The sequence below is a fragment of the Elgaria multicarinata genome, chromosome 7 (assembly GCF_023053635.1).
Source record: "Elgaria multicarinata webbii isolate HBS135686 ecotype San Diego chromosome 7, rElgMul1.1.pri, whole genome shotgun sequence".
NCBI lineage: Eukaryota > Metazoa > Chordata > Lepidosauria > Squamata > Anguidae > Elgaria > Elgaria multicarinata.
In genome coordinates, this window is record NC_086177.1 from 73,259,070 (window position 1) to 73,275,813 (window position 16,744).

The 16,744-nt window shown below is 40.5% G+C and overlaps 1 protein-coding gene across 1 annotated transcript in view; it reads right to left on the reverse strand.

Annotated features, from left to right (window-relative positions):
• Nucleotides 1–2,801: 2,801 nt before the first annotated feature.
• Nucleotides 2,802–16,744, reverse strand: part of CPA6 (carboxypeptidase A6) — a 33,455-nt gene continuing 19,512 nt past the window's right edge. The window contains exons 8-10 of the mRNA XM_063129864.1: nucleotides 14,146–14,348; nucleotides 6,419–6,503; nucleotides 2,802–3,249 (exon numbers count right to left, since the gene is read on the reverse strand). Coding sequence (XP_062985934.1) covers nucleotides 3,062–3,249; nucleotides 6,419–6,503; nucleotides 14,146–14,348 — 476 coding nt within the window. The 3' untranslated portion in view covers nucleotides 2,802–3,061. The remainder of the gene's footprint in view (nucleotides 3,250–6,418; nucleotides 6,504–14,145; nucleotides 14,349–16,744) is intronic.

Consider the following 16,744-nt stretch of genomic DNA (forward strand, 5'->3'; position numbering starts at 1 on the left):
GATTAATTTGAGAGCAGTGGTTGTACACTGTTTTAAATATGTGTGTGTGTGTGTGTGTGTGTGTGTGTGTGTGTGTGTGAGAGAGAGAGAGAGAGAGAGAGAGAGAGAGAGAGAGAGAGAGAGAGAGAGAGATCACGAATGTGTATTAATCTCTATAGATAAGTAATCTTTATTATTCAGGATCCAGAACCTAAATATTTAACAGGAGGATAAAAATAATGGTAAAAAAATGTAAATGGAAAACCTTTGCACTTTCAATGTTTCAATTTGTGCATTCCTGTACAATGATATACTTGTGCTAAGTACCTATTATTTTAAAATATAGACACCAGTAAAGAGAGATCCAAACAGAAACACACAAACACATCTTACATGTGTAGAAGACATGTGTGTATGTATCACACAAAACACATACTGCGTCCATTAATATTTTATCCAACAAGAAGTTGACTTTTTAAGCCCTTCCTCTCTTGTGCGAGAATGCCTGCAGAAAGCTTATCCACTGTGTGGAGAAGCTATCACATTATTCTTGCTGGAATGGAGATTGTAGAAGTATCCCACACAAAAATGCAGTTGGACCATATTTTGTTAGATTGGGCAGAAAAGCCTAAAGGCTGCTACTTGTACTGTTGCTGATTGATTCTACGCTGGGATTCCTAATACTGTATTCTGATATATATGTATCAAGCTACAGTGTCATACTTTTAGGACACAAGTGCACCATTCAGTTGATATTGTCATCTAAAGCTTTCTTAGAGAATTGAACGAATGCTGTGCTGTGGCTTAATTTAGTTCACTGGTTTCCAACCAAATGCCAACACAGTCTGATGTACCTCAGCCAGCCTCACAACAGATGTAAATATACAATCACTGAAGCAAAGCGTTAAAAGCCATCCTGTCAAGGCTATATTGTTGAAAGAGGATAGTGGATAAAACTATTTTTTTCAGCTTTTACTTCTCATAGAGAGAACAGGGGTCTCAATCCAGAAATTGGACCATATATAAATAATGCAGATGATATACCAAGTTAAACATTTCTGAAGCCGATTTCTATTAATCCCCTTTGGCCTAAGGTTGCAAAACAGATTGGTTTTAAACTTTTGGGGCATTTTTGTATTTCTCCATACCCCACAATTCCTAAGTGTATTTCGTTTCCACTGATAATCCAATAAGGAGTGTGTTGAATCTGTTTTACAAACTTAGGCCAAAGGGGATGAATAGAAATCAGCTTCAGAAATGAGTTTTTCTTTCCCATCAAGCATAGCAGAATGTGCACAATCTAGTGTTGTGCTCAAGGGTCTCTGGACTTAGGTCAGAAATCCATGTACAAGTTGGCCAGCTGAAAGCAAAGTGTTTTCAGTCTCCACCACAAATCTTGCACCCATGCTGTTGGGACTATCTGCACACAACAGCCAAATGCTTCCCATGTCTTGTTGGATTAAGGTTCTTATCTATATGATATCTGGCATGAATGATGGTCCTGAACATATTGTGTTATATGATGGCTTAGCCTCAGTTATCCATGCTCTGTGGTAATGTGATCTGTGTGGGGCTGGCATTAAAGACAGTCCAGAAGCTGCAACTAATTCAGAATGCTGCTGCTGCTACTACATTAACTATTAGGGACCAGGAGGCGAGATCATATTATGCCTGGTCTGAAATAACAGTTTTGGCTCCTTGTCCATGGCCAAGCTCAGATCAAATTGATGACACTTACCTTTAAAGATCTATATGGCTTGGAACCTAGTTATCTGTCAGACCATCTTCTTCCTTACTAAGCCATCCATGCACTGAGAAGGCTTTCTTCTTCAAGGGAAAGAGTGATCTATATCAGGAGCACTGGAGGAGGGGATGGAGAGATGGCTCCCCAGTCCCACTCCCACAGATACGCATGCAGACCACCCTTTCCCCACTGGAAAGAGCAGTTCCTATCAAGATCTCTGGGGGAGGGGGAGTGTATATGTGTGCATCTGTTCAGCCCACCAACTCCCAATCCCCAAAAGTGTGTGCCCATGGGCAATGGCATAAAGGCAGGTTTATTCTACAGATCGCCTCTCTCAGGTTATGCTGCTACCTCCACCTGCTAGTAAATTCGTTGCAAAACTATCATGGGAATTTACACTAGAGTGAAGGGCTATATGTCTAATTATGACGTAAATGAAATAGCTTCCCTAGGCATTATTCTCCCACAATCTGGTCACAAGAAAATATAATCAATAATGAATAATTACATCAGGTGCAATAAGCTAGTGTCAGCTCAGGGTTTATAACAGTGTATTCCTATACTTATGATTGGAATGTTCCTCCTTCGTGCTTTTGCAGTTTGAGACAGGACAGAAGGAACATGGAGAAGTTATCCCTATCTGTTCTCCATGTATTTTTTTTCCTGTGAGTTTTATGCATGGGTCTTACCAGAGATTTTTCCGCATAATAAGCACTTTATTCTATTGTCGTTAAAGTTAATGATACTGACGCTGGAGGTGGGAAATGGAGGAGCTTTATTATCTCCAAAGAGAGATTATTTAACTTATGTTGCACACATTGGAGCTATACCCAGGGCTGTGTGTATTCTGTTCTTTAAAAATTAATTTTGTGCCAAGGTTAACTCAGATTTTCTCTTCTTCAACCAAGCTGATATCCATGGCTTGTATAAATTATGCAACCTAAGCCAAATTGAATAGGCATGGCTATTTTACATAATTTGTTCTGCTTCAGCTACTTATGAGCTGGAGCAAAGACCTACTTGGGACACGGAAGCTCTGCCTCTGCTTCCCACTGGAAAACTGGCTTTGTTCCTCTGTTTTCATCCCCAGTTCCTGCCTGTACAGATATTTTGAAACCCCAAACTGAGTTTTCCACTCATGTGTTACAACCCCAGGATAGACACAGCCCAGAATAAGTCTCACATTCTACAACAACACCTATATGTAGAATGCACGCCACATTATTCTTCTATGAGCTCCACCAGTTGGACACATTCTAGACTTCATTCACTTGACACTGTCTATGTAATAAAGCAATAATAATTAAAAAAAATAGCTATGGACCTCAGCTGTAATCCCTAGTAGCACTTCTTGAGTAGGTGCATGGTTATATTTTTAACAGCCAGCATGGTCTCTGTACAAGTTGGCTTGATTAGGGTCTCCGGCAATAAAAATCCAAAATGTCCTGTATCACGCAGCTCAAATGCAAACGCATAGGGGATACCGTTTTTGTAAGCCCAGTCCATAGAACTGCCAGAACTCACATCTGGGAAAGGAAAAACAAAAGGTGGAAGTGATGCATCTGAAATAATATGGTAGTATGATACAATTGTAGTTTAAGTTGTTTTACTAAACAAGATTGAAGCAGCACAGTGTCATCAACGCCAGAGATGTGAGGGACAAACAAGTTTTGCAAGTTTCATTAATCCCATACACACACTCCAGGTCTATATGTATGTTTGGTATAGTGTAGCAGTGGATGTAACTCAAATAGCATTGTGGCTCAAAAGGGACAGATCCATCCTCTTGTGCAAAGTGTAGGTTTTAATTCACTTCCAAGAACCAAGACAGGTTTGTGCTGGCAGAGCTGTTTCTATCTAGTTAAAACATCCTCAGACTGGCATCTCTTCTCCATCCATTTTCGTACAGCTTAATATCTTACATGATGCTATAGTGGTACAGACAGTTCCCAACAATGTAACTATGATCTGACCACATCTCTACTGCTACAGTGACTCACAGGACCAGCTTGAAGTAATCAATTTTAATTCCAAGGAAGATCTAAGTATTACGCAATGGAAAATAAAAGAGTGTGGCTAACATTCTTTACTGTCTCCTTTCACAATGGTTTCAACTTGCCAGGTAAGACTATACAGGGAAGTTTATTTTGTAAGTTCAGGCCTGAGGAAAGGAAACAGAAAACTCTTTCCACGACTTGCTAATAGTGCAATTGTAGGCATGTTCTATTTAGAAGTAAATCCTATTTATTATAGCCTTAATCAGACCTTTTGCATAGACGTGGGTTAACTCTGTGTTCAGAGACTGTGTTCAGCTTGTGGGAGGCCCCTCCAAAACCTAACCCCTACACACCCATAACCAATGAATGCATAAAATACTATTTCTATTTGTTGCTAAGCACACTTTCCCAGCAGCAACCTGGATCCTTGGCTATACATGAGTGCAAAATACTGTATGAAGGGCCTCATGTAGAGCACCACTTGTCATTCAGAGGATAATTACAACTTGAACACTCCTGCTATACTCTTTATTCAATATATTAATATGTGATATATGTGGCATCTGGCAATCTGACAATGATGTGCAAGTGGACTGTGTGGTTAGGAACAGCAGGAGAAAGCACAGCATTATAGGCTGAAAAGGTCCTTAACCAACCATAGATGGGCATTTTTAAAAAAACCAAAAAACTATTCTACCATCCACTCCTTTTAGTTCGTTAGGGAAGGAACTGTCCACATATGCTTTGGTAATATGTCAAAATAATTTTAGTCCAATAAGGCATCTTTAAAGTGAAGAACAGCATTATCTGCATGCTTATCTACACCTTCATTTTAAAACACCCAGTCAATATTCAGTCTTCTGACATTCCGAACAGATCAAACTAAACTAGTGCATCATGTGTCCCTCTGCTATATATAAAGCTGCTGAATTTCTTTTGTCTTTCAAACTTGTCTGGAGAGTTCCATTCAAGCTCTGATAGTTATTGAAAACCCAGACTTTAAAGATTCCATACTCCACTGGGAAGAATATGCTTTTTAAATACTCTTTAAAATACTTCTATATTGAAGAGAGTTTTGCTTTTTATCATCTTCAAAACGATTATGCGCTCAACCCAGAATATAAAAAGAACATAGCCCAGAGTCTGAAGGAACACTTGTTACATTAATATTCTCTACAAATATATGAGAGAAAACTAAGAAACTCTTGCAAGCACAAAATGCATATGCCCTGATTATCAAAGGAGATCCATCCAAGGAAGTAATGTTTCATACATGTAATGGACACAGATTAAAATATGTGTATGGATGCCACATTTGCATGTAATGGTCAACCAGGATTCCTGACTAATCCTGGCTTACCATAAATAGGTTGCAAGCTAATGCCCGGTCTGTTTGCACCTGCTCTGTTCCTCTGCTAGCACCTATCCAGCTTTGTCTTATCAGGGGAGATGAAGACTTCTTGGCCAGAACACAAGAAGTACTTCTGGAAAGACAACTGGGGAAAACCCAGCAAAGCCATGATCCCATCCCATGAGATCATCTGGCCCATGGAGGGGTTGGTGCGAATCATTTGCCTACTCAATCAAATAAGTTTCCCCACCACTGATATAGAATAAACAGTAGGAAGAACTTCCGAATTGTATGAGCTGTCCAACAGTGGAACAAACTGCCTTGGAAGATGGTGAACTTGCCTTCATTAGAGGTGTTTAAGCAGAAGCTGTGTGGCCATTTACCAGGGATTCTGTAGTGGATTTCCTGCATTCGGAAGGAGTTATAATAGAAGATATTGAGCTCCTTCCAACTCTATGAAACCAGGAAGCGATAGCTGTGCATTACATCCAAACATGGAATCCAGGTTGGTTGCTTCCAAACAAGCCAGGATTCATAAGCCAACAACAAACCCTGGCTTCTTCCTGGTTTGTTTTGGAGCAACAAGCTAGTATCCCAGGTTCAGACATAATTTGCGCTATCACACCCTGTTTAGTTTACTTACTCATGTGAGTTTGAAGGCCAAAGTAGAAATGTCCACTCTAAACCAGGATTAGCCAGAAACCTATTTACTGTTATGTGCAAACACAGCCATTGTGACGCTCATTTAGGCCCCACTGAATTATCCAGATGTGTCTTTTGATGTGTATGGGGATAGAGATTTCCATCTGCATTTGTCGGTCATTAACTTGCAACTGGTTGCCTGTGACTTGAGTGAGATCGAGACCTCTGTCTGAATAATTCTCTATCAATTATCTCAACTGAATAATTCCTCAGTCCATTTTGAAGATCCTCTTATATTGTTTTACATTCAGTTCTGTCTTCTTGATGTTGTACTCTTCAACAAGCAATTTATTTTTTTGCTAGCCTTAGAATCAATCCATTGCACCAATAATTAGTATAGCAAGAAGACTTGGGCTGGACAGTTAGGCTGTTTAAATCCCACAAGTCTTTGGTGGAATCCAAAGCACTGTAGGCAGAGGTCTGTTCGCTCATGGTGCCTTTTCAGTTCTCCCTTCCAGTGGCAGCCCCGTCTGGCTGGGTTCTAAATAGTGTAATTTCAGCAGCCTATAATCTGCAGGACTGCAGGCTTTAAAACATCCCCTCTTTTGCCTTTAATCTCCAAAATGGTTTGCTTGCCTTATTATAGGAGAACCAAAATCAACACAGTACACGAAAAGAAAGAGCTGGTTGGCTTGAGAAACTTACACAAAGTGCTGGAGGCAGGACCGTATTGGTACCTTATCCCATAAACTGACTGCAAGGCATTTACAGCATTAAAAGCTGCAGATTCCTGGGAGGGGAACAAAAAATGCCCCCCGAAAGAAAAGAAAAAAGCACATTAATATTTTATTTCATTTGAAATTTCACATAACATAGAATGACTTGGGACAATGTCTCAAACTTTTTTTAATGTCTTTTTATCTTTTCAAACCTTACTTTACTGTCTTCACCCCCACCCCCATGCAGGAATAATCGATTCCATAGGTGAGCAGGCAGATATCCTTGCCTCCCTGCACTGAGAGAGGGACTCCAACATTGCCATTAAGGAAGGTATAGATCAGAGCATCTCTAACCCCACATCCAAAAACCATGTAGAAGCAGGTCTGCTTAAGCTCCCTTTTTCTCAGATCACATAGTGAAGACAAGGAAGTGATCCCTGCAAATCCAATGCTGGTCAGTGAGGGTCCTCTTCCAGGGTGCGTTCAATCCACCCACGGCATGGTTAGAAAGAGAATACAAATTGTTGCCTGTGGAGGCAGTCTCATAATGCGGAGTGTGTATCCCCCCTTGGAAGGGAAGGCATGAAGTCCCAAGGAGGGATAAGATCCTGAATCAAGGAGGGATAAGATCCTGAATCAGACGTTATCTGATTCAGGATCTTATCCCTCCTTGGGACTTCATGCCTTCCCTTCCAAGGGGGGATACACACTCCGCATTATGAGACTGCCTCCACAGGCAACAATTTGTATTCAGCACATGCTATGCTTCCAAGTACAAAACACTCATACATGTAATTTAAAACACTCAGAAGTGGATCACCAATAAGAACACAAGACAATACATGCTGGATTGGACCAAAGGTCCATCTAGTCCAGCACTCTATTCACTCATTGGCCAACCAGCTGCCTCAGGGAAACCCACAAGCAGGACAGGAGTACAACAGCTCAAGTTCCCCATCAACTGCTGTACATAGACATAATGCTTCTGATACCGGTCCTGCCTTTAAGCCTTTCTTTGTTGCCACTTTTGTACATTCTAAAGGTACATACAGAGAATGTTACAGCTGAGCACCCTTCACATTTGATGGGGTATGCATGTTTATTTTTGTTTTCAGGTGTCTTGCCCTTACTGATAATGGAGTAGCATTCAAAATGTTTACAATGGATAAATGCAACTGTTTTGAAAAAGAAGTATTTACTTCACCAAATCTCTGCTACAGGTGTGATTTTTGTGACATGCCTTAAGCGTTGGTGTTTTTACAGTTTCCAGCAGCAGAGCAATTTGTAGTATATGTGGTTTTATGATAGCTATCTTATTGCATTATGCTATCATTATATATAAAAAAACCTTTTTAAAAAATATAGTTAATGCTTAGTGTATTGGCGCTGGTCTAAAAATTACACCTGAGATACGCAAACACTATACAAAGTGACTTTTTTTGGTTTCTCAATTACATGTACTACCCTACTCATTATCATTGACTCCCCTAGTATACTCATTGCATTTGCTGCATTCTTTTTAAAAACAGCACTGTGGTCAACTTGTAAATTCAAGTTGCCAGTAACATTAGCAAAATCTTAACATGTTCTGTAAAAAGCTGGCAATATAAAATGATTACTGTGTTTCATTGGTAATTACTACAAGGTGAACTCCAATGGATCTCAATGTATTTTCAAATGTCTCTTGAGAATATACTTTCACTCGCATCCAGCTAGTTCCAGTTCCAGTATGACAAGGCTGGAAACAAGTAAACACTCAGTCTATCGGCTTATTAAATTTAAAGGGTTTCCAATACCTGAATTAAGGAATATGGAAAAGAAAGGGACTTCCCTCGACAAGAGCCACTCAATATAAAGAAATACCCCTGGATTATATTTCACAGCTACAACAGCCAGTCCATGACAAGAATCAATGTTCAAAGTAAGTAATTATGCTGTTACAGATGAGGGAACTCCCAAGATTTTACTTCAATATTGCTGTATGCCAAATCAGAGAAGAAATACAGAGTCCCTGGATGTGCTGACAGTTTACATCTGCTGAGGAGCTGGCTGTAGCAATTGTGAGACAGTTCAGCTCATAATGGGCAGAAGTGAGGGGAATTTTGATTACGTAGCTAGTTTAAGGTGTTGAATTACTTGCCACAAGGAGAAGATACCTGGTAGCTCTGTCACAACTGTTATTAAGCTGTCCTAATATCTCTTTCAGTGCATTATGGTCTCCTCTCTGAAATTTTGTTGTCTCACCTTTGTCACCTAATTTATCCAGCACTCTGCTGCCAAAATCATTCTCTTTTCTTGTCACTTTGATCACTTGACACCTCTCCTTAAGTCCCTACACTGGCTTCCTGACTGATCCCAGATTAACACAAGCTCCTTTTCCTTACTTTCAAGCCCTCTATGATTTTAACTCTGATTCTCTCACCACTCTTATATCCTGATACATCCCTGCTCATGATCTTTGCTCCTCAACTGTTGGGACTGACCAAACCACTCACCCACTCCTCTTTCTGGAAATTCCTTTTTAACAAAGAACTTAGCCAGACAATGCGAGACACCAATCTGCATTTGCAGAACCCTTCCAGGCTATCTCAGTTTATGTAAAGGAGGTGCTGTAGAAATCACCTGGTGGATGCATAACTAGGTCCTCCTAGGCTATTGATTGGTCATTTTGAAATTTCTCTGCCTGGGAGCTGCCTGTGTCTGAGAAGGAAACTTCCTTTGTTTTTTGGGGTGACTGGCAAAAAGTTAAGGCAAATCTTTTCCACACTTTGACATCCCAGTGTACTCCACCTCTTAGCACACTGCTTTGGTGAGTCCCTCTTAGAATCCTGATAAGTGGGTGCTAGTGAATTTATTCAATGTTCCATTTTATTATAAAATTACTTGACTCTTTTTGGCCTTTTTTTCTGCCTAGTTCTTTACTAGATATATTGACTTGAAAACTGGAGTTGATTTGTCTTGCTAAGCCTGGAGTTGGCTTTACACACGTGCTGGACTGCTCGGCAAACATGCTAACCTGGTTGTTAGGGAGGTTAAAAGAAACTCTGGGAAAGGGGCCCATCCTCCATATATCAAAACCATAAGCCTGGATTCCCATGTGTTCAGGTTACGAGTTATTAAATATTGATGTTCAACGAGATTGAGGTATTAAATGTTAATATTCAATTAGTTATACATGGGTGGTAGTAGCCTATCCCTGAGGAAAACAGACAAAGGGTGTCTTGCAGCCGGTCCTACCCCACAGAGCTGGCCATGTAGACACAGCAGCTTGTTACAGCTTTGCCTCAAAAGACTCTGCCTGCTCTGTATGCTTGGATCTTGTTCCTTTTGCTGCTCGGTATGCTTGGACCTTCCTCCCAGAACATCTGCACCTTTCTAACTTCATTCAAATCCCTCTTCAAAAGCCACCTTTTCCATCAAGCCTTTGTGGCTCAGCCCCACTTGTCCCATGCCCTACTGTAACTTACTGAGCAATCCTATACATATCTACTCAGAACAATATCTCACTGAATTCAATAGGGCTTAACCACAGGTAAATAGGTATAGGAGCTCAAGCCTAAGCACATCCAACTGAAACTGCATATTGCTACCCTGTTTACTCCTGCTTCCCCTTCCTCGATACTGAATTTTAGACTCTAAGGTCATCAGGTCAGGAGCCTGGCTTCTTGTCCTCTGTGAAGTGTGATGCAGGTTCTAGGCTTCTAAATGGAGTTTTGCCTGCAGTTGTACATCTGTTAGTTTTGTTGTGGATGAAGTCACCAGCTTTTGTATACTCAGTATTGCTGAACTAAATGTAGAAGCTGGTTTCTACTTTGCTGCATTCCCAGGACGTGTGTGTGTGTGTGTGTGTGTGTGTGTGTGTGTGTGTGAAGAGAGAGAGAGAGAGAGAGAGAGAGAGAGAGAGAGAGAGAGAGAGAGAGAGAGAGAGAGAGACTCTTGAGCTGCTGACTGGTTGAGGAAATGGCCTAAAGAAGCATGATGCAAGCCACTGAATTTCAGGTCTGGGATGGATCAGTGTCCAGAGGAAAAACAGTTTGGGAGCTAAGCTGCTTAGTAGGATATTGATATAACTAATAAAAACAAAAACTTGTTTTTGGCTGGCACCCAAAACTCTTGCTTTGTGAAAACCCTTTTTTAATTCTACATTTAATAGACAGAAATTACTTTCTATTTGCGTTAGCCTCTGGGGTCATCAATGCTGTAGATTCCATCTTAACAGATCCTGTCCCATATATCAGTAGTAGGATAAGGGATGGTTAGAAGTTCCAAGCCCACCCTTCTGTGACATTGCTCTAAATCCTTTGACTATAGTTACTGAAGAAAAAAATGTGAATAAATAAAATAACAACCTCCCTAAAGATTGAAATAGCCTACACAAGCACTTGTCTGCACTGGAAAACACAGTCTAAGACAAGACGTAAATATGGGGAGTTGTATATCCCTTTCTCCAGTTTCAAAGCCCTAAATAATTTAACACCCTAATCCAAAGAGTGACTGGCAGCACAGTTCTGTGTAGTAAGCTGGACAGAAGCCTGTTTGCCTTCAGCTCAGGAATTATTAAAGAGTCCCCTCATTTCTGAATACTAAAGCCCATGGAAAAGCTTTCATCTGCTGGCCAATCTCAACATGTGAAATAAATCTGAGGGACTTGTGAAGTCAGCCCCCAGGGAAGGAAAATTCTTTGTGATTCTGTGTTGCAGCTCAGTGCATATGTACAATAAGCTAAAATCCCATCTTACAGGGTTGTGCAAGGCATGGGTAAAAATACCCTTCTTCCATTTCTGTGCAAATGTGTTGTCCTTGGCAGCTGTGAATTTGTTATTTGTGCAAGTGTTCTCCTTTGCACATGATGGCTTGTGACCTCTCATCACTATTCTCCATCATATTTCCTTCTTCCTCTCCATACAGTTGCAGAGTGACAAGGCCTTGTGATGTCTTCTCTTATTGCGCCTTGTATGTTCCTGGTGATGTGCTGTGATTGCTTCTGGACAGTAAGGTGCTCAGAGTTTAATAGTACATAGGGAATCCACTGGTGAACGTACTGTTTGTTCAGGTGAACCCCTTCCCTTTTTTTTGAGCCTGGACAAGAACGGGACCTTGTGCTGAATTTTTGAAAGGTCTGAAAGCAGTGAGAAATGGCTCACTGATTTATTTTTATATTATTATTAATACAGTAGTATTATTTAAATAAAGAAACATAAAATATATCAATCTATTTCCAGAAGGGTATGATCAAATGCCAACTAAATCAAAATTAAGCACAATCCTTTGTCCAGGTCAACGTATTACATTATACAGTTCCATCTTATTTTAGTCGACCATTATTCAATTTTATACTGCGCCTAAGACTTCTTTATGTTCCTATAATTATTTGTAATTCAGCTCTCACTTCTTTCTGATCCTTTCCAAAATTGAGGAATCCCCTTCCCCACTCCAGGCTCAGGAATAGGGTGGGGAAAACTTGCTGACCTAGAGCTGAGCCCTGGGACATCTTGAAAAATGTTGAGAACTTTTGCTGCTTTCTGATACTTTCCAAAGGGGGTGTCTAAACACCACCGCTTCACATGCAGAGTCCCTCAAAACCCCGCAGCATCGCAGCTGCGAAGTGGAATTGAGAAAGCTAGACAGCAGGAGGAAGCGCAGGCTATCTGGCCATGAAAATCCTCAGTGCTGGTGGCCATTTGGCTTGCCAAGCCCACCCCCTGCCCTGCATTCCTGGGCTTACCCTGCTCTGGGATCTACCCCTAGGAATGGCCCCAAAACCAAAGCCACCAGAGACAGATGAAAGAAACAACATGGTGGCATCAGAGCAATTGGAAAAGTCAAGGTAAAAGGACACCACGAAAAAGCACATTTTGGGGGCAAAAGCCCGATGTGGCTGCGTCATATAAACAATGTAGTGCCACTGCACAGCCACTACGGAGTGTATAAACACCCTCACTGTCAGCACAAGATCCCCCCTCAATGACTTCTCCAGGCTTGGAAAACAGTACAAAGAACACAAGCTCCTGCTGGTTCTCATCTTGCAGTTGGGAAGGAGGTCAGGGGGCTCTGGCTGGCTACAAACCCTAGCATGCTATCACAATCAAGCCCCCCTTCCTGCTCAGCAGAGAGTCATGATCAGTAGTGAAATACTGATATTATTTGTTGTAATACAAATTGTATTTACAACTACGCATTTATTTCAGAATAAATTAGAAGGAAATTGACTACAACTAGAATATAGATTCCTACCCCGCATCCAATTTATATCATAATGGTTTCCCCCGAGGAAGAATATTTTTTAAAAGGTGTTGGGAAATTAGAATGTCAATACATCAGTAAACCTGTCTTGTACCATTAGTTTTCCCTCTTTTTTCTTTAATTACTTTCCAAAAAAATAGAGAATGAGTCACTTAGCAATATTTCTCAATCCTAACAAGCTACTAGTACCATACCACTACAAAAGTTAGTGATTTTCTTTATGTAAAACCTATAGTGAGCTTACAATCATCGTTGGAGTGGTTCACATGTCACCATGGTTTAGTGGTTCATAGACAAACCTTTAATGAGCAAAGTGTTGACCTTGTGTGCTCCACCCTCCCCTCCCCTTTAATTCACAAACTCTGGTTAATCAAACAAGCTATCTAAAGAACCCATGGTTTGAATTTAGCTTTTTTAGAAACAGACCAGACTTCTTTTTAAACCAGTCTCTGGTTTGTATGTAATGACAAGCCAGCTTTTGTGCAGAGTGAAACTAAACTCTGCTGAAGTCCTTCTCCTGGTTTTACAGGGAAAAGAGAGCAAACAGGAAAGTACGTGGAACAGAAGCTTTGCTCAGTCTTGTTCTAGCTCACATGTAGTGCTAAACTATGGTTTAGTGTTCTGTGCAAATCAGCTCATTGATAGATGTAAACACAAATATTTTTTGTGGGGAACTAAGAATTACAAAAAGGTTGCAAAGCAAAAGTGTCCTAAAGAACCCATTGATCTTTCTAGGCTCATATATTTAATATTGTGAAAATCAATTATGTCAGAGTTTTATATATTTAATAGAGTAGCCAAGGTATCAAGTTTCTGAACTACAAAACAAAAGGTTCTGCTTGGTATTTGACTTAATATTTCTGATTGATAAAACGCATATTTATGTCTAGGAGTGACATTTACACTTAAGTTCTCAAAATTACAAGCTCATTACAGTCACTAATATCTACCTCTGCAGTAGGTAAGTATGATATGCATTCTTGGGGCACCTTGGCCATTATGCAGGAAAAGAGGCTGGTGGGCTTCCTCTTTCTCATCCCACCTGTCCTTTCTAATTTAGAAGTCCAGCTGGGAATATAACAAATATTGCCAAACCCATATAAATTTTGTCCACATTCACTAAATATTTTCAACTCCATTCCTAGAACCCATCAATTTGCACTACTTCTTCACGTCCCTCAAATAAAGAGTATTTGATGTCTGGAAGAGACTATCACACTGTAGTCATTAAAGCACATATTTGCTCTGAAGATTATTTAGCTGATACTGCCATGTGATTTTCAACATCTGAGGCAGGCTGAACTTCAAATCTCTGTGTAAAGAACTGCACATGGAGAAGAAAGCATTCCCTCATTCTGGAAAGCAGTATGGAATTCTGCATTACTAGGAGATTCAAGATATACATTTCTCTAAATTAAAAGAGCAAAAGTGGTATGCAAACATTCAAAATTCTTCAAGTTCTGTACTTACCACACAGCTGAAATTTGGGATAGTTGCATACTTGTAAGAGTATGGATACAACAACATTTGTGCATATGCATGGAAAGACAAGTAGGCTTTTATTTGTTTCCGGTGTTTGCGAAGGAAGTGAGCAACAGCCTTCACTTCAGGCTCAGATTCTGGGAAAGGACCGCAGTATGTGTCATCGCAGGGGTGGATGGAAGCACCTTCATCTATGCATTGAAAAGAAAAGGAATGATGACGCACACAAAATTAAACTGAGACTTAAAATATGCATGGGCACAAGCCAGGAAAATGGTCTACAGAGAGTGTGCTGGTGGGACTTTGTTTTGTCAATATGTTTATGGTAGACAGAAATAATCTTGCTTGTACCAAAGAGGGATAGCAACGATCCCACACTGTACAGAAGATGCCTTTAATTGGACCAATTGTGATGGCAAGGTACAATGGTCAATTTTAGTGGCATAAGTTTGTTTGTTTTATCCATTAGGGTAATGTATTCTGCATGTCAGTACTTGTTATTCTCTTAACATAGTTGCTTAAATTAATGCCTGAAATCTTTATTCGACTGGCTTCAGTACGTCAAAATATTCATGTACATCAAAAGAACAAAAGTGGACGGACCTCTCCTTTGATTCTGCATGTCTCTTCTTATGGATGTTATGAAAACAGGAATGCAGATGTCATGCTTCCCAATGACTAACCGTGGTTTAGTGATCAGAAAGTTTACCTGCTTTTTGATCAGGAGTTTAGGAATGTCCTTAACCAGGGTTAGAAATAGTCAAGTGTATTATACACTGGCTGTGAAACTGGCTTGTGTTTCACATGAGAAATATGTATTTTCAGCAGTTCTGAATAGTAATGAGCCCTTCTGCATTTCTTTTGTCACAAGGGGCTTATTAAAAACTCTTTTTCAAAAATATTATTTGCATAATAAGTACCTTCAACATTAAGAGGATGAGAACCAGCACTGCATGATGATCCTTAATAATATGAGGTATAATAGGATTATATAATTCACTTGACAGATAAGTAGTAACTAAGCAGCACTTACTATAATCAGAGGGAAAACTCTGGCAATGCAATCTGTGGTAAGTCATGAGGATTTCTCTTCAGGCCTATCAACAAGAATTTGCAAAGTGGACATAGAATCATAAAATAGTAGAGTTGGAAAGGGCCTATAAGGCCATCGAGTCCAACCCCCTGTTTAATGAAGGAATCGACCTTAAACTGTCCCTGATAGATGGCTGTCCAGCTGCCTCTTGAATGCCTCTAGTGTGGGAGAGCCCACAACCTCCCTAGCTAATTGGTTCCATTGTTGTGCTGCTCCAACAGTCAGAAAGATTTTCCTGATGTGCAGCTGCAATCTGGCTTCCTGGAACTTGACCCATTATTCCGTGTCCTGAATTCTGGGATGATTGAGAAGAGATCCTGGCCCTCCTCTGTGTGACAACCTTTCGAGTATTTGAAGAGTGCTATCATGTTGCCCCTCAGTCTTCTCTTCTCCAGACTAAACATGCCCAGTTCTTTCAGTCTCTCCTCATAGGGCTTTGTTTCCAGACCCCTGATCATCCTTGTTGCCCTCCAATGAACCCCCTCCAGCTTGTTTGCATCCTTCTTGAAGTGTGGTGCCCAGAACTGGACACAATACTCAAGATGAGGCCTAACTAGGGCCAAATAGAGGGGAACCAGTACCGTGTGTGATTTGGAGGCTATACTTCTATTAATGCAGCCCAAAATAGCATTTGCTTTTTTTGCAGCCACATCACACTGTTGGCTCATATTCAGCTTGTGATTTACAACAATTCCAAGATCCTTCTCATTTGAAGTATTACTGAGCCAACTATCCCCCATCTTGTAACTGTGCATTTGGTTTCTTTTTCCTAGGTGTAGAACTTGGCATTTATGTCTGTTAAATTCCATTCTGTTGTTTTCAGCCCAGAGCTCCAGCCTATCAAGATCACTTTGAAGTTTTTTTCTGTCTCCCATTGTATTAGCTATCCCACCCAATTTTGTGTCATCTACAAATTTGATAAGCATTCCCTGCACTTCCTCATCCAATTCATTAACAATAATGTTGAAGAGCACTGGGTCCAAGACTCAGCCCTGCAGTACCCCACCTGTTACCTACCCCCAGTTTGAGAAGGTACCATTGATTAGTACTCTTTTAGTCTGATTCTGTAGCCAACTGTGGCTCCACCTAATAGTTGTTCCATCTAGCCCACTTTTAGCTAGTTTACTGATCAGAATGTCATGGGGTACTTTGTCAAAAGCTTTGCTGAAGTCAAGATATATTATGTCCACAACATTCCCACAGTCCACAAGGGAGGTTACCCGATCAAAGAATGAGGTTAGTCTGGTAGGATTTGTTCTTATCAATTTGTGGGTAGGGAAGTGCAGATAGTACACTACCTACTGAACAGAAAGTTGCCAAGCCATCAAACCCTGTTTTAATGTCTTGTCTTTTAATGCCATCTTCCACTGGTTTTCAGACATCCTAGCTCAGGTAACTCTTTCCGGAAATGGCTCTTTACAGCCGCTGTTGTTTGTAACAGTAGATCTATGATAATAGAGAACCCCCATCTTCCTTAAAAATGGTGGCTCTCAT